Source organism: Vipera ursinii, assembly GCF_947247035.1.
Source record: "Vipera ursinii genome assembly, chromosome: 1".
Classification (NCBI taxonomy): domain Eukaryota; kingdom Metazoa; phylum Chordata; class Lepidosauria; order Squamata; family Viperidae; genus Vipera; species Vipera ursinii.
This window is the reverse complement of record NC_139512.1, coordinates 173,096,529-173,122,358: the sequence shown is the minus strand read 5'-3', so window position 1 is coordinate 173,122,358 and position 25,830 is coordinate 173,096,529. Positions and strand designations below refer to the sequence as shown.

The window sequence follows — 25,830 nt, the reverse complement described above, 5'->3', positions numbered from 1 at the left end:
GTTTTGATTCTGGATAAAATATCAAACTGAATGGTAAAGTATAGTTCTTTTGACAATACTAAGTATTTTTTTTTGTTTTGGAACTTGAAATTATCATCTAATCTCTTACAGGAAATGAAAACTGTATAGAGGTACTTCTGGAACATAAAGCTTTTTGCAACTTTAATGGAAACTCTTTTTCTCCATTGCACTGTGCGGTGTAAGTAGAAATAGCTATCAATTTCACTTCCTATAGCATAGGCTGTGTGCCAAGCTAAGCTGGAATTTAAAAATAATGAAGTTTTGAGATAATGCTATTTTTATAATATTAGCCCCCCCCATCCAAACATCCACACAGTTATCAGCAATTAAAATGCCTTCTCAGCAAATTTCTGTAATAGGTAATGTACTATTTTCATTATAATTTATGTACTTTTGATTGCCAGTTTTTCTGTACCATAAACTTTAATTTCAAATTGTGCTTGGAGGTTTTTAATAAAAGCAAAAGTAAAGATGGCTTTGACCTGAACTGAACATTAATGAGACATGGTCATAATTATTTTCATTTTTTGCCTGTAGTACAAAAGTGGTTGGCCATTACTTTGAGGCTAATATCTATAGCCTACAGTATAATATACTCTGTTGATCACCCATCCAAGTATTAAATGGGCACAGATCAGAAACAGGAAAAAGTCTTGGGACACCTTGAACATTAATATATTTATTACAGAAACATTTGGAGTTAACTCATGATTGCTGAGTGGATGTTTGATTACTGGAAATAAATTGGAGAAGACCTACTTAGTGACAATGAGTTTGCATAGTGATACTATGTTAAGAACCCCCACTCTCTCTTTAATCAATGCCTGGGGATGTTATTATCCTTAATAATACTGAAGTAGTCAAAGTAAAAATGGGGACAGAGTATTTAGCTCTCTTGTTTGTATTATTGTGGCTTTGTCTGTTATTGCTGCTAACTAGCTATGAAAGCAGCATCCCAGAGTGGCAGAGTTATGTGAACAGGAAAGCTACAATAAGAAACAAATTAAAAATATATTACCTTGCTTTAAATGCGTATCTTTTAAGGAAGTCATTTCACACATTTCTATTAAAAATTATAGGCCTATTTACTGTATGTAATGTGTATAAAGGGGAAAGTGAATGTACAAAGAAAGAAGTGGGAATGTCCTCATTTGTGTTTTGATTCTCCTTCTGTTTCCATATTCATTTATTGTAATTCCTGAAAAAACCAATGGAGTGTGATTTGTGTGCATTAGTGGTTCTTTGTTCTTGCATGTGAACATATAGGCAGTTCTAAGGAGAATAATATGTAAAGATCAGTTAACCAGTTCAGTTATGATTTATAAATTGTACATGTACTGTGCAGATTGTGCTATGGACAAAGCTATAAATCTAAGGCTACCAAAATTCTGGACTGAAGTGTAATGATAAGCCTGCATTGAAAATAAACCCAGGGAAATCCAGTTGAAGTATGCTATCAGATTAATGAAATAAATTACATTGAATTAAATAGTATCCTTCTTTAACAGAATAAATGATCATGAAAATTGTGCTTCACTACTCATTGGGGCATTTGGTGCTGGCATTGTCAATTGCAAAGATGAAAAAGGAAGGTAAGAATTACTTTGATGAAGTGTTGTGCAGTCTAGTAATTTGTTTTATTCATTAAATTTCTATGCTGCCCATCTCACTGATACAGCGATGCTGGGTAGCTTATAATAAAAAGTAAAAAAGTGATAGAAAACAATTAAAATCAGAAAAATTGAGTAGAAAAACTAAAAATCACGATGATGGGCACCTTGTGGTGAGGATCTTTTCTGTCCAATCAGCCACCTGAAATGGAGCAGGCCCCTATTGGAGCCTTAGGCCAGGTAGCAGAGCCAGGGTTTTAGGCTGTACCAGAAGGCCAAGAATGTGGGCAGAGACCTCACCTCTAATATATAATTCTCACCTCTAATATATAAATGTATATAATGAATTATAGTTCCATTCAAAAATGGAGACAGTGGTTTGTATTCATTTATTAATGGAAAATCATTTCATATGTCAGTAAAATGGAATGAAAAAACATTTAAAAAATGTTTCCTCCCTATTGAGCACCCCGTGGCCCACTTACCTCACTCAATTGTCCAAAAGCACATTGATTTGTGCTTAGAGTGTAAGCCGCCCTGAGTCTTCGGAGAAGGGCGGAATATAAATGGGATTTTTTTAAAAAAGAGGATTGCTAGAAGAAACAAAAAGAATTCTATTTCCACTAATAAAGCTTTTCAGCAAGTCATAGACACTTGTTTCAGTGAAGAAATACCAATTTGATTGTATTTGATGGGTTGAAATATTACTAGTGAACTCTTAAAAAGCTGGGGTTATCAATTTCATAGATGAAGAGACAGGAGAGGGGAGGAGGGGAGAAGAGGAAGAGAAGAGAAGAGAAGAGAAGAGAAGAGAAGAGAAGAGAAGAGAAGAGAAGAGAAGAGAAGAGAAGAGGAGGTTTATTGGCCAAGTGTGATTGGACACACAAGGAATTTGTCTCTGGTGCATAAGCTCTCAATCAAACAACAAAGTGATAGGTCACAGATCATAAATCATAGTTACAATAATTAATCACAAGATATAAACAACAAGTAATAAATCATAAGATACCAATAGAAGAAGAGAGTAGGATAGATGAGAAGATGAGAAAGAATGAGAAATGAAAAAGATGAAAAGATGAGAAAGATAATAGCAATACAGCCTTCTACAAGGATAAATATCTTTAGGCCTAAGACAGTGCTGTGGGAATTAGCATAGTGATACTGTTGATAATTAGTGCTGAACTCAGCTAAAACCAAGTATTGACTGCCTTAATAAAGAAATCTTCACAGAAATTTTGTAACAAAGCTTTGTCAGTTGTGGCTCCTCACCTTTTATTTTATAAGGTTTACACTTGTCTCCTTTTAAGTAATTATTAAACCCTATCCATTTTCTTTAGGAGTTGAAGAAATCAGATTTGTGTTGCTATTGAGCATCCCTGGTTTTTTGTGGCTTTTGTTCTGTGCTGAATTTCTTTTACCTATGAATATTACTTTATTTTAAATGATAATATATTTTGTCCTGAAATATTAGATTAAGATATGGTTTAGAAATAAAGATAAATGATAGAAATAATAAATCACTTAAGTAGCCAAATGTTTCTATGTTCCATTTTTTTCCTAGAACTCCACTTCATGCAGCAGCCTTTGCTGATCACATGGAATGCTTGCAGTTACTTTTAAGTCACAATGCACAAGTAAATGTTGCAGATAATTCAGGGAAAACTCCACTTACCATCGCTGCTGAAAAGGGGCATGTAGGGACTGTAGGTAAGGAACTGCTTCCTAAGAACTGAATAGAATTGATATCATTATATAGGTCTTTATGTTAGGTTAAAAAAAAGCTATCTTTATTGCTTCCGTGTATGACGTCTGCAGATCTTTCAAACTTCATATGTTTGCTGAGATTTTCAGTACATTGTTTATTACTTGGGTGGAATGCATACAGAGGATTAATTGGCAACTTCCTTAGAAGAAAGGCAGGTCAGTAGAAGACTAAGAGAACTTCAAGAGAAAAAGGCAGAAGACAGAGAAGCCATTGAGTGTTGGAGGGGAAAGAAAAGAAAAAGTGATAACCAGTATGTGAGAAAAGAAAACAATATATCAGAAGGTCTAAACAACCACTCTGATTCTGTAAATAAAGCATGAAGGAGGAATTTACTGGTGTACTGTTCAGAAAAATGCATGCATTCACCCACATACACCCCACATGCAGATGTGTGTACTATGATATTCCTTTACAGAAGAAGCAACATTAAGCAAAGCGCAAAAAAATTGAATAGTGAGTGAAATCTAAGTAAATCTAGTTTACACTGACTAGATTTATCTTTACCTTTCCATATCTTTCTATCCTTGCTTCTACCCACACATCACTTCAAACAAGATCTTTAAATTTGCTATCTCTCTCTTTTTAGGATCTCCTTAACTCCATCCAGCTATATCTTTCTCCATTTTCTCCTTCCTTTCATTTCATTCCAATATCTATTTTTTTAGATATTTGGTTTGCAATTCAGTTTTATTAATTTATTATTTTTTTCTATATGACCAGTCCACTCAATGTGTTTTCACAGTGGCCATTCACTTTTGTATTCAGTCCACATTCATTTATCCAGCACCCATTTATTGTAAACTATCTCTTCTGGTTTTACCTCGTATATTTTCAACAAATATTCCTTGCAATATGTTGATATCAGCAGTTGCGCATCTTAAAATTCCCCATCCATTTACCTGTCTTTATTAAATATGCTATCATTTTAAAGAGAAACTATTATATAATCTATTCATATAATGTCATTCTTAAATAAAGTTTTAATTATTCATTATCAACTGGTCCTCTGACTAATGTAAAATATAAAATTCCCATCATTTGTACTATGCTACCAGGAAAGAGCATATGAGGGAACACATCAGCAATATAAAAAACTAGTTACTTTATTATTTTGGAACAGTAGCAATGAAATGTTAAATATATATAAACCTTTATTGTCAAAGTACAACATGTGTACATTGAGATTAGCTGAGCCTCCCCCTGTGCTCTCTCCCCCCAACACACAGTGACAACAAACCCTCCATCCCACCACACTATGTGAACCAACTACACCACACACTGGCCTCCCAAGTCAATTCTGCATAAGATTACATCCCATTCAAAAGCCTAACAGCCCACGGATAAAAGCTATTTTTCAGCCTGTTGGTACGGCTGGCTATATTCCTATATCTCCTACCGGATGGTAGGAGAATAAAGAGATACCGTCCAGGGTGTGAGTCATCCCTGAGAATCTTCCTCACTCTTCCAAGGCAACGAGCCCTGGCGATGTCATCCAGTGGTGTCAGGGAACAGCCCACAATGTCTTGTGCTGTGCTCACTACCCTCTGTAATAAAACAATCATTTAAAGCCTGGTTATCTCTAGTCTGGACTACTGCAATGCACTCAACATGGGGCTACCCTTGAAGAGCATTCAGAAGCTTCAACTGGTGCAAAGTGCAGCAGCATGGGCAGTTCTTGGCGCTCCAAGGGGCCCATGTTACACTAAGCTGCACTGTCTGCTGGTTCGCTTCTGGGTACAATTCAAGGTGTAGCGTATCACCTTTAAAACCCTGCATGGCATGGGTCCAGGTTATTGAGGAACTGTCTCATTCCACTGAGACTGGCCTGCCCCATCCGCGTCAGCATGTTGAAGGCCCCACCAGTCAAGGAATTCCAGCTGATAGGGTCTGGGAGAAGAGCCTTCTCTGCTGTTACTCCTGTCCTTTGGAACATCTTACCCACTAGGTTGAGATCGTCTCCTATCCTTCTGACCTTTGCAAAGCCTGAAGACCTTAGTGTACCAGACGACTTGGAGCATCCCACTGGAGGTGGTTGATGAGTTAAGAAGGAATCCCACCTCCTCCGCTGCACAACCTGTTCCCTCCCTTCCCAACTTTTAACTATAATTTTATTTTTCATTGCGATTTCCATAATTATTATTATAGAAATATTTATCTTTTGTGACTTTAGCGCTTTTAATGCCGTAAGTCTCCCAGAGTCACTTTGAAATGAGATAGGTGACAAATAAATTTAATTAAATAAATAAATGAATAAATAAATTTATCTCTAAAGCAATTTTTGAAGAAATTATAAATTGTTTACCATACAGGCTTATGGATGTTCAGGATTCAGAAAACATAAAATATGGAATAAAAACTGATTGTCTGAGCAACTGAATTTATAAGCTGCCCCATTCCAGATGACTTTGGACAGCTTTACAAAATTCAAACAACAGTACCAAATAACCATAGCAATAGAAGTAGTCAGGGCTTTTTTTTCTTATAGAATGCTCAGAACGGAGTTCCGGCACCTTTTTTGGATGGAACCTTGTAGGGTAGGCAAGGCGGGGTTGTATGACATGTGTGAGTTCTGGCACCTTTTTCTTTTACAAAAAAAGCACTGGAAGTAGTGATCAAAACCCTCCATCCATATTCCTCATAACACCCGGAGTCCATTCATCCTTCTAACCCAAGGTGATATCCTGGAACAAACATGACCCAGACAATATCATTCACCATTTGTGATCCTACCTTTTCTACAGTTTCTTCCAGCATTTTTCATGTTATAGAAAATCATTTAAGAAGGAAAATGTAGAATAGTTGCACTCTGCTTCTTGAATAGTAACACTAAAAGCCCTTTGGGGAGAAAAAAACATTGCTTTATGTTGCTACTTTATTGAATTTTGTTTTTATCTCTTTTCTCACACTTTTATTTTTCTTAACTAATTTATTATGTAAACTTTATCTGAAGAGTCTGAAGATAGTTGAACTGGTGCTATGTATGTAAACTTATGAAATATTTTGTTTCTCTGGTATTTTAGATTTTTTGGTGAACAGTGCTAAGGCTGATTTAACCTTGATGGATAATGACTTGAATACGTCATTGCACTTGGCTAGCAGTAAAGTATGTTTAAAATTTTCTTACTCTTTGTTAGTTCTGAAAATTTCTAATTTCAGTATGAACCCATAATCCAAGACAGCTTTCCCATATATATCAGCTCCTGTGAGTCTTCACTATTATATTCTTAAGGGAAATAATCCTGTAGACAGGGAGCAATAATCTGTCTCATCCTAGGGAGCTCCTGTTCTTTGATATTACGCTTTTATGATTATGATTTTATAGTTATTTGTTTCATTGTTGTGAGTTTAAGATGGGTGCCAAAAGAAATCTTTTAAGTAAGATAAAGTAAGGTAAAGTGAAATTTAAAAAAAAAAAAGCTTTATAGCAGTCTTTTTCCAAACCTTGGATTTTCTTTCAGTCAGATATTACTGAGCCAAACAATCAACAGTAGGAATGGTGATTAGAGGAAACTTACAGAACAAGGAAAACTCTCTAAACCTGAGGAACAATTTACCTCACTTTTTCTTTTGCTTGAATATCATGACTTTCTATAACTGATTGTATCCGCGCCCCGCCCCCCCTATCTGCAGTGTGATGGCTTTGGCTAAGTAGAAAACAAGAGGCAGGTAACTAAGATATAGGCAATAACAATGTGCATTTTTCATTCCTTCTATTTTAGAGCTTTTAGCTTGTTTGTCTCCCCAACCCTGCAGTACATCACCTGGAGCGGGGAGAGGGGGCTACAAGCTACAAGTTTTATCAGTAGAAAGAATGAAAAGTACTAATAAACTAACAAATACATTTCAATCAAAGCATCTTGTTCTTTCAGCTCAGTGCATTTCCATGGTTTTCCGATGGAAATTCCTGTTCTCACATTTGCTAGACTTCCTTAATAACTAACCAAGATCAGATTTTAAAAAAAACTACGTGTTGTAGAATGTTCCAAATATAGTTAGATATTGCTTGTGTGTGTTTGTTTTCCAGGGTCATGAAAAATGTGCCTTGTTGATACTTGACAAGATACAAGAACCGAGCCTTATTAATGCAAAAAACAATGCATTGCAAACGTAAGTATATTAACGTGTATTTTGTTAACAATTTTGATAACATCAAAGTGTCATATATTTTATATTTGTGCATTTTGGAAACAGAGTTCACATAGTGTTTTAATGTAGTTAAGCACTTGAACTAACTGTGCATAATATTATAGTAGACCTTTTGAAATACATCAAACCTACTGAATCTAGATATTACATTTTCTAGACCTCTTCATATTGCTGCACAGAATGGCTTGAAGATGGTAGTTGAGGAATTGTTAGCAAAGGGGGCATGTGTACAGGCAGTAGATGAAAATGGTAAGTGAAGATATTCATATTATCATTTATAAACAATAAATGAACAATATATGAATACGTTTTTCTGAAATATTTAAGCTTGCTGACAGTGGTTATTAATTTCCAAATTGTAAAAATAGAATTTGTGTTATCACAAACACTGTTTTGTTTAAACGATTATTTCATTTCAAATATTTTGTTGACTATGCCTTATGTAAAGTAACAAAACTTAGAATTTTCTAGTTTCATGAAGACATCAGAACTCTGATAAGGCAGAGGGCTGCATTTTAAATGTATTAATGCATTCGTTTTATTGAAGAATGCAAAGCCCTATAACATAATTTTTAACTGTATCCTGATTCTTTCTGAAGCTACATTTCCTGTTCTTTCACAATAAGTCACTGCCATTGTGTGACCTTGGGTGAAATATAACGAATAATATAGCAAATATAATATAATGAATAATATTTAGGCAAATTACTTTTCATCTTGAATTTACATATACTATTGCAACTGACATATCTGATCATTAGATGGTAATCTTCTAGGAAAAGTACACCAATCTCTAATCAACCATATCTCAATCAGGATCTTATGTGCTTGACTTTGTAGACTCTGAGCGCTTTGGAGGAAGATTTCTCATAAATCATTCCTATACTAAATCACAAATCATTGAGAGAAGTTTAAATTCCATTTGGCATGTAGTGTCGTGTTTGAAAGGAGATTTATATTAAATATGCCAAATGTTCATATGGATGTATGAAAGTCTTAAGGATATACTTACTATAGCTTTTAGGATTTTGGCCTTTGAGAGCTACATATTAATCATATTAACCATATTCTTAATTAAATATTGGCCAGATATTGCACACTCACAAGTAAAACACTAACTAGAATCCAAGGATAGGAATTGGTCTTTTGAAGAAAAGTTATACCAAAAAGTACTGGCATGTTTTTATGAAGTCATTGACTCCTTCTTTCTGTACTTATTAAAGAAGAGATATTTTTTCTTAATATTCAAAAAGTCCATAAAATTCTAAAGACATTTCATAGGGGAAGGAAGGCCCATTGCTTTATGTATTTTTTATTAAAAATGCAAAACCATTGTGTAGGACAGGCTGATTTAGCAAGACCTAAATAAAAAAACTCCAGCTAGATTGAGTAGTTGCAAAGAGTTTGCAACCAGACTATTTTCACAATTTTGAGATCATGCTACTTTATAATACTGGCTTATATTATCTAGCTAGCTCAGTAGTTAACATCTCTGAAAGCCTCATAGGCAAAATTGTTGGGAAAGGCTTAGTAAGCAGGTGGTAGGTAACCAGAATAAGACATATATTATGCATGCACATTTAATGCTACATGGAAGTCCATATTCTAAATAAATTATTACTATAAGTGCAAAGGGCATCCATATTAATTTCCATATTAAGTGTGTGTGTATAAGAGGCAATCCACTAATAGTAGAGGCATGGTTTTTTTTTCCAGCAAATACATACTTTATGAACATCTCTTGCACTTGCACAGCATGTTGATGGTTTGCTAAATGCTATGATTTTTTTAAAATATTATGTCTCAAATAGACAATCTAGCATTTAGTGCACCACAATAATTATTTGGATATTGACTGTAAGATTGCCTATAGTATTTATGTTTAGTCTTCATTCATTGAGTTAATGAAATGTAGTGAACCTATTCTCCCCCTGGGGCTGAGTATTCTTCCCATTTCCTGTCTAGCAACAAGGACTTCTGAAAAGTTCATCTGCTTCAACACGTGTAGTATTAAACTAATATTAAACATTGCTTTGGAAAGCCATATTTAACCAAGAACAGCAGTGAAAACTTTTTATTTCAATTTCCTGAATATATGGAAAGACCTAACTAGGAAACTAGTCTCCTTTGCACTGAGTTTAAACTAAGGAAAGTATTGCCTATGCAGAAAAAAGTAATGAGTCTCTTTTTCTATGGATTATTGTTGTTGCTGTCGTTAATACTTTATTTCTCTTCTCTGCGGAGAGATAGCAAGCTTCCTTCTCATTGCACAGCAAGATAGCTTATGAACAGGCTTTTTAAAAAGACACCTGTGTGTATGTGCATGTATGTGTGTGTGTTGACATCCAATTTCTGTGATGCTATTTGTCATGGGATATCCAACAAGCTTCCCTGATATTCTGGAAATATATAAGCAGAAGGGAAGAGGTTGCCACTTTCTTAAGATGCTACCTACTTTTCACTTTCCCTATGAGAGAAGATTCCTCTATCTCAATAGCCAATATATAGTAAAGAGCACATTGCTTGTCCTACAGAGAGACTCAGCTGTCACATTTTAATAAACATGATTGAATTGAGCTAAAATTGAACATTTAGATTATTAATAGCTTGCCAATATTTAACTTTCTAATAGAAAATGTTGCAGAATTAATCATCCACTGTAATAATGCTAATCAGATTATTATTTTTGTAAAATACAATAATCTATATTACTAATTTGTTTTCTTAAATATTACACAGTTACTTTTGAGTGAAAGCCATTGCTCTCAGAATAACTCTTATATGAACTTCTATCTTGTGATTAAGTCTAACAGTGTCTTGGCTCATATTGATTCACATTGTCCTCCAGGACTGTGGTCTACCTGTTTTTATTTCATTTTGTGGAGATTTTAAGTTGCCTTTTGCTTTTTATTAAATAGTGCTTGTTATGAGAACCACTTTGTGAATTACGTACCTTCCCAGCATGTCTAATTTTAAAAGTAACCCTCGCTTTGTCTGCTGTGATGGTGACTAAACATACATCTCCTAGCTATGATCTTCATCTGGAGATGTATCCAAGGAATGCTCAGATCTTTTCCTAGTTCCCTTAGTACTAACCATGGCTTTGTCTGCATTTGTGCCCAGGTCATACACCAGCCCTGGCTTGCGCTCCTAACAAAGACGTGGCTGACTGCCTGGCACTCATTTTGGCTACCATGATGCCTTTTTCTCCTTCCAGCACAATGACGCCACTCAACTTCGTTTCTTTTAAAAAAGACCATTTGAGCAGGACTCTTCTCTGCAGTAGCTCCAATATGAGCAACACTCTTAACTCATATAGTAAAACCTTAATGAATGATGAAGGAGCAGAAAATGGATACAATGACAATGATTCTGATTCTGAAACATTTTGACTTTTTAACATTCAGTGCCCCTTTCTTGATTGCATTTGCATTTAATCTGAAATTTTCTTTAGAAACACCCGAATTCCTGAGTTTCACCTGACCTTCATTTATGAATGAGAACAGCAAAGACTAAAATTTGCAATTAAATAGAGCCTTTTAGAAAATTTAAGGATTTTTTTCTTCTTAAAAAAATGCACTCTAATTAATGTTTTGCTTCCGGCACTACTGTGCTTTCCATAAATTCTAAGGGCTCTTCTGGAAGTCTCTACCTCCTATAGTATGCAGAAAAAAGAAGCTGCCTTTTTCTGTTTTGACAGCACAAGTAAACAGGGAACTGTTATGTTTATATTAATATGTTAGCTATATTATATTGCTGATATAAAGTCATTTTTCAAATAGGGTGCTTCTGGATTGTCAGAAGACCTTTCCATCTCTAGTATCTCTTGTATAGATATATAGCTTCATTTTTAGATATCTTTGTTATAAAAACCAAAGGTAAAGCCACAAATTTTGATTTGGGTTTGAACAAAAACTGCCAATATCATCATTTTGTGTGGCAATTCAGACTTCTAAATTCATCCCAGTAATACCCAATAAGTGTTTTTAGAACAATAGATATTTGCTGCTTCCATTTGCAATTTAAAATCATTAGGATCAAATCTTGTTTGCCTCAGTCACAACATACCCACCTGCAGCTGCAGCAAAGAGATTATTGTAAAGGCAGATGAGACTTGCCTTATTTTTGTTACCATTCAGCACAAGCATGCATGGTTTATTTGCACTCTCCAAGTAGGGATCCTTGGGAACTTGTTTTACCTGTGCTGTCCAGCAATTATTTGTTTTAGGAAAAACCAGTTCTAAATATAATGCCTAATGCACCTAAATGTTTCACCCTGCTCATTTGAATTGACTTTTTGTTATCTTTATGTGTAATGTGATTTTTATCATAAGCATTGTCTGACTTTTTTGGAAAGTATACAACAAGATAGATTGCAGTCCTTCATATTTACCATTGCTGTGCTAAGATTCAAACAGGAGACAAAACCAAAACATAAAGTGGAAAAGTTAAGTAATCGTACAAAAGGGAACTGGGTTGTACTAAACAGTCCTGCTGGCATCAATTTACTTTTTAAACATTTGCATTATGAATATCTACTCCTTCTGCCAAAGCTTCTAGGTCAAACGGACCCTTTTCCTCGCCTGAGAAAGGTGTACAGAAAGAAGAGTGAAACTCTTAAAATATAAAGAACTAACCAGCTATACCATGAGGACCAAAAGGCTTCAGAAGACTTGATTATTTTTTTAATAATGCAAGGGAAAAAAACAAGTAACTTTTCTAATCACAAATGCACAAATAGCGTTTTCTGTAATTAAGATTCTTGGGTTATTTCTAGTAGATACTTTGACATTTGTAACTGATGATGATGTGTTGATCACAGTTTATTTTTCCAGACCAGTGTTCATACTTGTAATGTTAAATGTGTTTATATTTATTTGAAATGAAACAAGTGCCCAGAAAAATTGACCATGGTTTGTCCTCCTTCTTTATTCTATAATGTGTTATTAGCTATGAATTTAAGCAAATTTAGTGTGCTGAGTTTGATGGAACAAATGCACATAGTTATCATTTTCAGCTCTTATATAGCCAATTGGGAATAGCTTCAAAAGCCAAGCGCTATTCATGCACATTTTATCAAATGCAGTGGAGGAGTACATTGCACAATATCTGTTGGCAGAGCAAAGGGGAACATATAAAAAAAAGTGTGATTTAGTCTTTAAAAGGGGTTGAAAATTTGTCAAAGTTCAAAAGGAGAATTGTAGAATAAAGAGGGAAGTGTCCTTCCTCATTTATGGAAGCAAAATACATTTATTTACCTGAAATACAAGCAGTATCCTGCTGCTTTGTTATCTATTCTACACAGGTATTTGAAATAATTTAATATAACCATTCATTGCTATATATCAAAGTATGTTAGAGACAGAATATGTGAATTTATTCTTGGATGATCAGTAAAATGTAACAAACGGCAGCACAACAGTTTCGCTCTGCTTCTATCAACAAGATTTGCCAGAAAAGCTTCCATCTTGAAACTGCACCTTCCTCTAAGTCAAATGTATTTTCATTCTGGGCTGTATGTTGCAAAAAAATGGACAGAAATAGACATCTTGCATTCTAATGGATTTACAAATTTTCCAATTTGAAACAGCTGTTTCTGCACAATATTGTTCTGATTTCACTGAAAGTGTTCTGTTGCTGTACTGTGCCAGTATCTGAAGAAATGTTACAAATTCAAAATGCTTTGCACATATCTAAAATGTAATCCTTGTAGGAGACCCTTTATTTTCAGACAAGTGACAATGTTCCTCAAATTTCAGCCATTTTGTAGTTACACTCACACACAAAAATGCCTGAGATGAAAAGGTACCATTAAAACTGACCAAAACTCTCAGTTGTTTCTTTTTTTAATCCCCAGCCAATGTATCTATTGAAAAAATTCCCAGCAAATACTGCTGTGACAGATACGATATCTGCCAAATTTCTTTCTCAACCCCCACTAAAAGAAAAACTACGATCAGAAATACTCCCATAAATTAATTGATCTTTCTGCCACATGGCTGATTTTTTTTGTCCCAACTACTGATTAACATATCAGCAGTTAATTTTTCTCTCACCATATAAATAAGCACAAAGTTATGCACTTCTTTTCTAGGAACATTTACTACCAGAAGCTCTATTTGAATGAATTAGGGTAATAAAATATTCTCCAGTTGTTTTTCAATTTGATCCATGTTAATTAACAAAATTCTTCACCATGACACACTTTTAACCAGGTCTTAGAAAAGTTTTTCATACTACAATTTGCATTCTCTAGCAATGGTAAAATAAAAAGAGACTATTTTTCTTAAGAATGCAAGTATGTATAAATTGTCACAGACCTCTAAAACACAAAATGTTAATTATGAGTTTTTAAGTAAAAGGCAATATTTATGCACATATTTTGAAATTGCAATATTAGCAGATATGTATTTTTAAATGATATTTGTATGTTGACTAGGAACTATAATGTAAGAGGCCCTCATTAGTTATTGCCTTGATTCCTATTAAATATGAAGGATGTTAAATCCTCTTGTGAGTTTTAAGGTATTTATTAAATCCTGAGGACTACTGGGTGTTCCTTAAAACCCACAAATAAAGTTTTGCAGTGAAACTATGGGTGCTTCCCAGCAGAAAGATCTTAATCATTTATAAAAAGTAGTTTTGCAGCTTAGTTGATTTTGAAAAAAGAAAAGGAAATGAAACAAGTGAGGAAAATATAGGAAGGTCACTCTGTTTTCTTGACTGTTCAGCAAACATTTCACTTGGATATCTTCCAGGGCAGCACAAGTCACAAACTTCATTAATGAGCCAACAATTAAGAATACTTTCATTTTATAGAGCATAATAGCCCAGTTCTATGGCACTTCAGGAAGTGGGAGATTACTGTATGTTTTAAATGTGCTTTAAGAGGAAAAGGCTAATGTTGAGTAATTTCTGCTTGTTAAATCTTTTGGTTTCTTAAACTTTTTTTCCCCTCTCAGGATCTCTTCCCTCTTTTGAAAATCATGGAGGATCCCAAAAGAACTTTTGTCTGAATGGGTTATATTTATCAGTCTTTACTATATTAAGAATTAAAATTGACACACTCGCTTCTCATGATTGTTGATGGGATTTTAATACTGTATTATTTTTTAATGTAGGCGGGCAAATAATTTTGATTTTATAAACTTGAGGAGACCCCCAGAATGACACTTTAATAAATTCTGGTATAGAAGAACTGAGAGAATTTTCATATGATGCTTCATGCCATGCTTGCATCAGGACAGTACTCTATAATTTCACATTATATTTTTTGTTCGGTAGCTGAGCCAGTAGATATCCAGCTCAGCTGCAGCTCAAGAGGATTCCCTAGTTTTCTACTTTTCAGCAAGTTACATTAGATTTTGGGGACAGGCTGTGTTCTTAATGGTGAGAACTCTCACCACACATTTTTCCATAACTCCTAAGCTGCCATAGCACTATCACAGCCTTCTGCCAGGCTTTAGTGTTGTAGAAATGTGGCTTTGCAGCTCCGGCTATAAAAGCCTTGCATTCTTGTGCATGCTTCCTCACAGTCTCTCTCTTTTTCTGCTTTTCTAGAGAAAAAAGTATGGAGGGGGTGTCATTTTTGGTACTTCCCTGTTGGTCCATTAGAAAGAAAGTTAATCAGCTCATGAGGGGTTTTCGGCAGCTAAAATTAGGATTATAACAGGTTGATGCCAGAATAATTCTGAGTTCATAGAATGGCAACAGAGGTTGTGTGGAGATGCCCTCATAGTTGTGAATCACCTGGAACCTACTTATCATCTATTAGCAATAGTTTGCTGTTGTGTTACTATGTTTTCAAATAAGAAGCAATGCATTTGGTTATAATGGTATAGCTATGAAGGAAGGCATGAAATAAACAGAATGACCAAAAAAATGGATCATCAAACAATCAGGGAAATTAAACTACATTTACTAATCTATAAGTTTTCTCTCTTAGTATTGTAATGTTTTATAACTGAAGTGAGTTCTCTAGAACATTACAAAATATTAATTAAGCATCACTTGAAACAAAGCACCAATGTTTCCATGTAGAATTGAGTAAAAACGTATCATTTTCTTCTTCCTTCTTCTTGGCTGATCATATCAACTTAGTCACCATGAAATACACACGCACACAGACACACCACTGCAGCCTCCACATAGGAGCGTACTATGCAGAGCAAGTTTGGGGAACAGAGGTCAAAGGACACTCCACCATGCAAGCAGAAATCTACAACATTGGGATCATTCATAGTACAATAATCTTTTCACCCAAATGATTTAATAGTGACTTCTATAAATACATTTTTCAATATGTTACGCTAAAATCCTCTGCACAGCTATGTAGAAATATAATAGGATATAGTTCTGAGTTCCTGAGTTCAGACTATATTGTGTGTTTCAATAGGGCTAAAATCCCTGGCTATACAATCTTTTGAACTTAAAAGAATTTGCTTCTGAATAGACCTGTATTCATTTGTAGTGCCATCTTCCCCCAAAATATGCTTACCTATCTCTTTTATATGTATTATTTTCATATAAAAGAGTAATAAAACCATCATAATTAAAATGGGAAAAATGTAATTAGTCTCACTGGAGTATGGATTCCATTCTAATCGCTTTCTTATCTAAATGGCAATACGGTTAGTAGCAAATAAGGTACTGTATTTTAACTATAGTAATAAATGTCAGTTATGGCCTGTTTTGATTTGTTTGATTAGCTTTTGTCAAAAAATAAGCACTCTGTTCTACTGAAATCAGTGGTGTTGATTTGATAAAGATTGAGAAGCATGATCTAGAAGGTGAGTAATAACGCATGCACCTCTGTATAGTTACAATTCTGTGTTAGCAGCTTGTATTCCATTCATGTGAAACTTCAGCTGCCAGGTTACAATGCATGGCACTTACCCCTTGCTGATCTGTATTGTTTCAAATGTTAAGATAAACTAGCTCAGGGGATATCTGTATCACTACTAAAAGGGCACCATGTTGTGTTTTGGTACTATTATAGCAAACCTTTGTATTTAACTATGAATCGAGTAAATTCAATTTCTTGTCTTCTCTGTTTAGAAACTTGATAATGCACCTGGGTTTCATAATGTAAGAAACTTTTAGAGTGCCTTTTTATATTTGTGTATGCTGGATATCTATTGTGAACATGTCTTTCCTTCATATGAGTCATACTGAAGCAATATAATACCTATATGTTTTCATTTCAAAGCTTTACGGCTTTGTCTTTTTTAAAAAAAATCTATTTGTGTTGACATAAAATTAATATGCTAAATTTGTATAGGAATTTATACATTTTCTTATTACACAAAGCAAACCTTAAGTCAGTGTTATTGGGAAGGATGTTTTAAAATGGTGACAATCTTGAGTGTGTATTAAATGCAGCTATCTGTGTTTGTAATGCAGTGACATACATTTGAAAAAGCCAATATCTAATGTTTTGTAGTTTTGTCTGTATATTTTATGCTTTTAGCATGTGCAATATATCTTTACAAACCATGGTGTCATGAATCTGGTGCCAGTGTTACATTTTGTATGAAATATTTGTAATAAACAGTATGAAATATTGTTGGTTTGTTGCTAATTTTAAAAAATGTAAACTGAATTTTAATTATCCAAAGTGTTAAATTACATGGTTGTAAAAATGGATATGAAATATGAAATAGACTGGGTGCATTCACGTTTAATATCCTTTCAACTACTGAGTGCTGTATTAATTGTAACGGGCACTTTTAACTACAAATTACAGTAATATTAAAATGCATTCAGATGGAATTTTTTTACAAATAAATGGTACAAATACCATACCCCAAATTCATTCATCTGTACTTTTACATACGTTCAGGTTTCTGAAAACCTGTAAACAAAAAGAAATACATAACTACAGAAAAAATACTAGTCACTACAGCTTTCTGATACAATGCTTATATCAGAATATAATGCTTAATATGCATTATAAAAACAGTACATACCTCAAACTGTAAAAACATAAATCAGTGCAATTGTTATGAATAGCATAAATGAAACTGATATATCCACCAAATCACACCAATGAAAAACTATGCAAAATAATAAAATGGTACTCCAAAAGTTATCTATTGATCCAGGTATTAAAATAAAAATGTGTTCTTCTGTAGCACGGGTATAACAAATATGCCTCTGGAGATCTTGAAAAACAGCATTTTCTATAAACTTCTATCAATTATCATACTAAGTTCAGTTGATTGGAAGTTTAAGGTAAAGTTTGGAAGGCCCTGTTGCTTATTCTTGAAGGAGCAGGCATGAATGGAGAAACGACTTTTAGAGAAGAACCAAATATGATTCCTTAGATGGCTCTCTTCTGAATTTAGTAAGATTCTTCCATTTTAAATTATTTGCACTTTACTGCTAGCAATTAGAGCAACATGTGATAGTTGAATCTGTGACAATTGGGAAACAAATTGCCTATTAATTGAAGTGTACCTATGTAAGCAGACTTCATCCATCATTAAACTATAGAGTTGCATGAAACAGCTTTAGTAAATTTCATTCGTAACATGTTTTTTTTCTCCACACTATTAGAGAAAGGTGTTTGTATGGATGTGGCCTGTTACTTATTTCCACATCCAATAACTGTGCATAGGTAGTAAACTGTACAGAAACCAGAGCTGAGTATTGCAGTGTTCTCAAAATCAGTTATCCAGAAATAAGTCCCAAGTGAAAAGATTAACCACTGACAATTACAAATCATTGTAGAAGAAGGCCATCAATTATAAAACTGATTGCCTAAGGTGAGACAGGATTACATACAATGGATCTTTTGGATCATTGACAGAAGGTTTCCAAAATCAAAGGATTTATCCAGCTGTTCGTCTGTTTCATTTATATCCCATATTTTGTACTGGAACTCCGTGTGACTTAGTGAGTCTTACTATATAGACTTCTTTCTGTTTTCCCCCACAGCCATACCTTGGGAATTGGGCTGGCCTAAAGTCACCTAGTGACCTTCTAGGCCTGAAAGTGGAATAGAATCTGGGTCTCCACTCTCACTGCTAGGCCAACTCCATAACCACTCTACCACAGTGGATGGGAGATGCTATCTACAGTAACTGAGGTAACAACTACTTTAGATGTACCCTCCCCTAATGTCTTCTCACTTCTGCTGCCAATTAGCCCACCAATTTATAACTGTAATTGAACCCAGAATTGCTGTGGTAACTCATTGTGATCATAAATTGAGGTATCATACAACCAGATTGAAAATTATAACTGCTTTTTTATATATATGAAGACCAGCACTTTAAATTACACCCAAAACCTGATAGGCCAGTGCAAAGCCTTCAGGACAGGTGTGACAAGTACCTATAAACACCCATGAGCACTGAGGTCACTGCATTTTGCACAAACTGATTCTTCAGACTGGTCCTTAAAGGCAGCCCAATGTGGACCAAATTACAGTAGTCAAAATGTTACAACCTCCCCAAAAAAAGAACTAATGCCCATATAAATTGCAGGAAATAAAAAGGGTAGCACACATACTACTTTGAGTCAATTTTATACAGGTCTCTGAAATAATTTAATAAAATCGCTCATTGCTGTAATCAGAGAAAATCAGAGATTAAGAATAGCAAATCTGTCTTTTGGTTGCTAGGAGTCAAAAATGTCTTGAAGGCCCATAATCAATTAATTATTGGATTGTCAATTTCAATATGTAAGAAAAGTCACAGCTATCATTTCCAAACAAGAATAAATTGCTGGAAAAAATCTTATTTTGTTTTCCAATTGTTCTTTCTTTCAAATCATCTGTTGAAATTTGATTTCTATTTTTAAGAACCATAACTAAAAATGTTTGATTGAAACCCTTGTAACCCTGGGCAGAAAGTACTTTTTGACTGAGTTTGCCTCATCTTTATTTACTGGAGGTGGGAAAAACATGCTGTAAAGAATAGGGAAACTGTTTGGAAACTTCCAGAAGACATCAGGCTGGCTGCTGCTGGAACCATAATGCTGGATGGTTTGCTTTACCTCCCAAATTGTTTGGTATATAAACCAATTTTGTAGAAAGTTATTGTTTGTAGGAAGCAATTTTATATTTATGTTCTCTTAAGCTTCTCAACTGGAAATGTATGTATCAGTAAACTCTTAAGATTAATTTTCCATCATCCTAATTGCCTGATTTCTTTATTTCTTCCTGCAAATGTGAAGCATGGGTATTTGTTCCATGATTTTCACAACAAAATAATTCAATGAAAATCATTTAGCAATAGCATTAGACTATATACCTCCTCATAGTGCTTTACAGCACTCTCTGAGTGGTTTAGAGTCAGCATGTTTCCCCCAACAATCTGGGTCCTCATTTTACTGAGCCTGTCAGGATCGAACTCCAGGCTGTGGGAAGAGTTAGCCTTCAATACTGCATTCTAAGCATTGTGCCACCAGGGCTCCTTTAGATAGAGCATTTTTACTTAGTGATTCTATACTGGTTTTAGAAAAAAAGTCAAACCTCTGTAATGCCATGAGGTTGGCTCATTTAGAAACTAAACCAATTTATTTCTAAACCACAAATATCTGAATCTTCAGTACAACATTGATCTTTTGGTAGGAAAAACACAATAGCTCTGTGACATTTTCTCAATTACAAAACCTTCTGCCTCACCCTGATTCCTGAATTTTCATATATTTCAAAGAGAAAGGACGCCTTCCCTTCTGGAAAGTGGAAGCATTTTGCACACAGTATAAACAAAGAACATGAGTAGAAAATATGTGTTTCATTAAACATTTATTTACCAAGCAGGCATAATATTAACTAAGGGCTGGGCAGAGATTTTTGCATCATGATCTTGCAGTTCAAGTTTGGCAGGTTTCAAAATAATTGTGGAATGTCTTTAACTGTCTTTTTAGAAAAAAAAGGGAGCAGAATTCAAGTAGAAGCATATACATAATTTCCTTTTAATCTAATGAAACTTAACCAGTTCTTACTTTGAGTGCATTTAGAGCAGGGGTGTCAAACTCAATTTCATTGAGGGCCGCATCAGCACTGCAGTTGTCCTCGGGGGGGTGTGTGTGGCCATGGTGGGCGCAGCCTACTGGGTGGGTGTGACGAGTGGTGTGGCCTATTGGGTGGGCATGGCCAGCTCTACATCGTTTGCATAAAGGGTGCCTGTGGGGGCCTGGGCAGGAGTGGGAGAGATCTGAGGGTCTCTGGCATAAGGGGATGGGACCAGGCCAAGTGCCAAGACATGGTCCACTGGAGGAGCCTCACTGTTCCTCTCAGGCCATGTGAGGGAGGGCAGCAGAGTTCAAACACCCAGCTTGGCCCTCAAACACCCATGGCACCAAGCCCAGCCCCACTTCCCCAAGGGGGTGCCCAGCTGCACTTACCTCCTCCTCAAGGCTGCTGCTGCTATGCTTGCTCTCCTTAGCGAGGTTGCTCATGATGGCTATGAGGGCAAAGTCAGAGGGAGGCCCACTCCCTCTCCATGGAAGGAGACCCGGCTTTGTATCCAAAGCTTCCTTAGCAATAGGATGGAAGACCCCCCAGGATAGGCCAGGAGGAGGGGGCAAGGAGATGGTGAAAGGGCAGCAAGGTAGGACTAAGGCAGGACTTCCCTCAGACCTTCCTTCCTTCCTTCAAACCTTCCTTCCTTCCAAGAACAGAGTGGTGGGAAAATATTTGAGATGAGGGAGAAAAACAGGCAAGAAACACAGCTGGGGAGGTATCACCCTTCGTGAGGAATGAAGAAATGCACCATTGCCTGGAAGTGGCCAGCACATGGCCCTTGTCTACTTCACATATCTGTCTTGGTGGGCTCTGGGGGAGGGGATGCCATGAGCAGCGTGAGAGTTGAATTTACCTGTGCAATGCTGCCCAGCCCCCAGCCTGCCCGGTTTCAGCAGGCAGAGGGGCGCTCTACTCACAGTGCCAAGAGGCTGAGCCGGGCAGCATGAATCCAAAGAGAAGTGCGATACCACCCAGCCCCAAGCATGCCCGGTTTCGGCAGGTAGCGGGCATTCTCACAGTGCTGAGAGGCTGAGCCAGGCAATGCAAAGCTTGCCAGCTTTGCACCTTGTTGCCTGCTGAAACCAGGCAGGCTGGGGGCTAGGCAATATTGCACTTATCAGATTCATGCCACCCAGCTCAGCTCTTGGTAGGCTGGGGGCTGGGCGGCATTGCACTTCTCTTCGGATTTGTGCTGCTCGGCTCAGCCTCTCAGTGCTGTGAATAAAGCGCCCCGCTGCCTGCCAAAACTGGGCAGGCTGGGGGCTGGGCGGCGGCACGCTTCTCTTCTGATTCACACTGCCCAGCTTAAACTCTTGGTGCTATGAGGAGAGCACTCCACTGCCTGCCAAAATCCTCCCCTGGAGTCCATCAAGCTGGATATATGAACTAGGCCAAGGCCATCTGCTGGCCACTTCCAGGCAATGGTGCATTTCTTTATTCCTCACAAAGGGTGACACCTCCCCAGTGCATGTCCAGGGGGTCGGGCCAACGCAGCAGAAGCCGGTCCCTCGCTGTTTACAGATGGCCTTGCAGAGCTATGACTGAATGCATTTCAGCATAGATGGCCAGCACAAAATTGTACATTGGCTCCCAGCCAGCCAGGGCCAAGGCAGCACGGGCCATTCCCTCACTGTTTCCAGAATGGCTTCGCGGGCCACATGAAACCACTTCGTGGGCCGCATCTGGCCCCCGGGCCTTGTGTTTGACATGTCTGATTTAGAGTAATGTTTTCATTGGTCTTATTTATTGTTATCCAGCATAGTATAAACAGATATATATTTATGGTGCAAATGAAATCTGATTATGCATTCCATTAAGGTATCATATGCTTTGTTTTCCTGTTTCATAAATTTCTTGTAGATGTCAATCATGATTTAAAGCATAGGACAATATGTTATGCAAACCCAGTCAATTGTAGCTTAGTCAATAGAATACAAGTAGTCCTTGACTTGCAACCATTCTCTTAGCAACTACTCAGTTACGACACCACTGAAAAAAGTGACTTATGACCAGTTTTCACACTTATGCCATTGCAGCATCCCCATAGTCCTATGATCAAAACTAGGACGATTGGCAACTGCAAAGATCACTTTTTGAGACCCTCTGACATGCAGTCAGTGGGGAAGCTAGATTCACTTAGCAACTGTGGCAAGAAAAATCATAAAATGGGGCAAAGTTCACTAAACTGTTTTGCTTTGTGGTCATTTGTGGTCATTAAGTCGAGGACTACCTATACAGCCAAGTATAGTATGATGTAGCAACTCATCTCTTCCAGATGTGATTCAGCATCTCTTCAGTGAGCCTCAGTGTCCCTTTTTCTCAAGTTTGCTTTTGCTATTGATGATCGCTGTTCATATTACTGCCAACAAGTTGCAAACAGGGTTAATTTGGATTAGGTAAAGGTTCCCCCGCACATGCGTGCTAGTCGTTTCCAACTCTAGGGGCTGGTGCTCATCTCCATTTCAAAGCCAAAGAGGCAGCGCTTGTCCGAGGATGTCTCCGTTGTCATGTGGCCGGCATGACTAGACGCCAAAGGCGCACGGAACGCTGTTACCTTCCCACCGTAGTGGTCCCTATTTTTCTACTTGCATTTTTACGTGCTTTCGAACTGCTAGGTCAGGGGTCAGCAACCTGAAACAGTGAAAGAGCCACTCAGAACCGGTTCCCTCACAAAAGGAAAAACTGGGAGCCACAAAAAATGTGTGCGCATTCGCATACATGCGCGCATGTGCAGAACAGGGTTTGATTGAAGAGTGGAGCCAAGGCGAGATATGCACCTACCCTGCATATTTGAATTGATTGGTTGAACTTTTTTAGTCCCACCTTTTTTTTTTTTTTTGGATTGCACATGGCAGAGGACTGGGAGCCGCAGGAAATGGCTGAAAGAACCGCATGCGGCTCTGGAGCCGCGGGTAGCAGACCTGTGTGCTAGGTTATCAGAAGCTGGGACGAGTAACAGGCGCTCACTCTGCAACACGGCACTCAGGATTCGACCCGCCAAACTGCCGACCTTCTGATCGACAAGCTCAGCGTCCTAACCCACTGAGCCGCTGGGTCCCTTTTATTTGGATTAAACTCCACTAAATATAATTTCTACCCAACATGCAGGTTTATATAGTCAGGTGAAGGATTGGCCAGTAAGAGATTAGACAGAAAGTGGGGTTGATGAATCCAGACGATCAGGAGATGACAGCAAGAAGTTGGGAGCTTGATAACTCCAGCAGGTTGTCCGGATCTAGCAGCCACAAAGCAAATAACTTCGCTCAGGGGTGACTTCAAGAGTCATTCTTCGGTAGGCGTTTCATTATTTTATTATTAAATAAATGTTATGATTCAACAACATTCAAAAACATTTCTATTCGAACAAGCCGGCCTGGCCTGATGGGGGATTGCTGGGGTTTTTATTGCTGTATTTTTGGGGTTTTTATAAACGTATTGTATTAATTGTTTTTTAATGGGCAACTATTTAATCTTCTTTTAATATTTGCAACTTTGCATTTTATTCTTGCCCTGTTCACCGCCCTGAGTCCTTCGGGAGAAGGGCGGTATAGAAATATTAATAAACTAAACTAAACTAAACAATACATGTTTTGTTCAACGACCCACTCACGTCATCTTTTAAAGATGTGACTTAATTTCCCAACGATAGCCGGAACTCTTCCTCCTCCTGGTTTTCATGTTTGTGCCCATTTGTGATTCGGGCTTAAATCAAGAGTCGATGCAAGCCTCCGCAGCTGCTAACTGGGCTCCCCAACCCCCGATTCCCCGTTAGCCACGGCCGCAAAATCCCGCCCGCGGAAAGCCGCCCGAGGCTCAGCCACACCTGCCGCCTTAACAGCCCGCTCGTCCCCCGCGACACCCCAATCTGAGTGAGCCTCCCAACATGGCGGACGGAAAGGCTCCCTGAACGCGCCCGAGAATTCCGAGGCGGTTGTCGACCTTCCCAACATGGCGGAGGCAGCTCGGCCCCGCCCGGCGAGGGAGGCGCGAGGGGCGGTCCTCGGCCTCCCGGCGGGTGTGGCCCACCGGCAAGAAGGCAGAGGCGGCCCTGGCGGCAAGGCGAGCCGGGCGGCCGCCACCGAAAGCGACATGTGGACGAGGGAAAGGGTGACCGGAATTTTATTTCACGGGGTTTTGACGGCTCTGGTGCTGCTGGGCGCCCGGGACGTGTTCTTCCAGTATGAAGAGAACCAGTGCAGCATGACCTACATGTTCGACTACCCCGAGTACCTGGTGAGTGGCTGGGCGGACAGGCGGCGGCGGCGGCGGCATTTGCTCCAGGGTGTCCCGTTTTGCTTCCCCTCCGCCGAGTTCTCCCTCCCTCCGTCCGTCCCCCCCCTTCTTTGGCAGGGACCTGCTTTCTCTCAGGGAGTTCCTGAGAAACTTGGTCGAGACCCCACGAAGGCTGCTCGCTCTCCGCGGCCGTCTGTGCCCGGGCAAAGCATCACCGCCCTGGTCTCGGGGACCGCTCCTCCGGAGGAAGGGCGCCTTTGCCTTGTGCCCTTAACCCGCGCTTTAGGAACGGTGCCTTTTCAGCCCCGGTGCCTCTTCGGGTGGGCTGGCTTCCTCTCCTTTGCACCGGCGCCCGTCTGTCTGGGGATGTGTGTGGGTCTCCCCTCTGGTTCAGTGGGGGAGTCTTCTGGGGTTCAAGTGCCTATATCAGGTGCCCTAGAGCAGCGTTTTCCAACCTTAGGAACTTGAAGATGCGTGGACTTCAACTCCCAGAATTCCCCAGCCAGCTATGCTGGCTGGGGAATTCTGGGAGTTGAAGTCCACGCATCTTCAAGTTCCTAAGGTTGGGAAACGCTGAGCAGCGCTTCTCCAAGTGTGGCCTGGGGACTCCTGCCCCCCCCCTCCCCGAAACCCTTTTAGGGGGTCCGTGTAGTGGGGGAAAAATTAAATATATTAAAATGGATCCGTTTTGATTCCTGTATTGATAGGTATAACTACATAAACAAAAACTCTCACTCGTTTTTTAAAAACGTAAAGAGGGTGTGTGTGTGTGTGTGTGTGTAGACCAGTTGGAGACCCACTGCCCTAAGAAGAATAAAATCTTCAGTAAATTGCTTCTGGGCCTTAACTAGGAAAAGGCAGCCCAGTTCACCTTTGTGGGGAACATGCTTTTTCAAGTTGGCTTGGAACTTGGGTCTAAGGAGTCAGGGTTTGTAGTTCCAAGCAGTCGGCCAAAAGTCAAAGCTGCATTGGCCCTTTTTAACCTGCTAGAAGGTTGCCAGTTTATTTATTTTTTTTATTGAAAAGTTTTAACATACAGTTTATCTTTAACAGTCCCCCCTCCCCCTCCCCTCCCTCCC

At 38.0% G+C, this 25,830-nt stretch overlaps 2 protein-coding genes and 1 long non-coding RNA gene across 5 annotated transcripts in view; 2 read left to right on the top strand and 1 right to left on the bottom strand.

Moving 5' to 3' along the window:
• The window catches only part of ANKRD44 (ankyrin repeat domain 44), a 139,308-nt gene extending 121,963 nt beyond the window's left edge, over positions 1-17,345 (top strand). For 2 of the 3 annotated variants that reach the window (XM_083349716.1, XM_083349715.1), the window contains 7 exons: positions 112-199; positions 1,530-1,613; positions 3,193-3,338; positions 6,417-6,499; positions 7,421-7,503; positions 7,700-7,791; positions 10,666-17,345. In XM_083349716.1, the coding sequence (XP_083205842.1) occupies positions 112-199; positions 1,530-1,613; positions 3,193-3,338; positions 6,417-6,499; positions 7,421-7,503; positions 7,700-7,791; positions 10,666-10,934 (845 nt within the window). In that variant the 3' untranslated portion in view covers positions 10,935-17,345. The remainder of the gene's footprint in view (positions 1-111; positions 200-1,529; positions 1,614-3,192; positions 3,339-6,416; positions 6,500-7,420; positions 7,504-7,699; positions 7,792-10,665) is intronic. The other variant, XM_083349717.1, reaches the window with a different exon arrangement.
• LOC310632501 lies at positions 6,185-19,854 on the bottom strand. The gene is made up of 3 exons (XR_014490864.1): positions 19,800-19,854; positions 17,347-17,395; positions 6,185-6,231 (listed from the first exon to the last, which is right to left on the bottom strand). It is a non-coding gene; the product is annotated as an uncharacterized lncRNA (long non-coding RNA).
• A 4,712-nt stretch (positions 19,855-24,566) lies between these two features.
• Positions 24,567-25,830, top strand: part of PGAP1 (post-GPI attachment to proteins inositol deacylase 1) — a 56,705-nt gene continuing 55,441 nt past the window's right edge. The window contains exon 1 of the mRNA XM_083350767.1: positions 24,567-24,751. Within this exon, the coding sequence (XP_083206893.1) occupies positions 24,608-24,751 (144 nt within the window). The 5' untranslated portion in view covers positions 24,567-24,607. The remainder of the gene's footprint in view (positions 24,752-25,830) is intronic.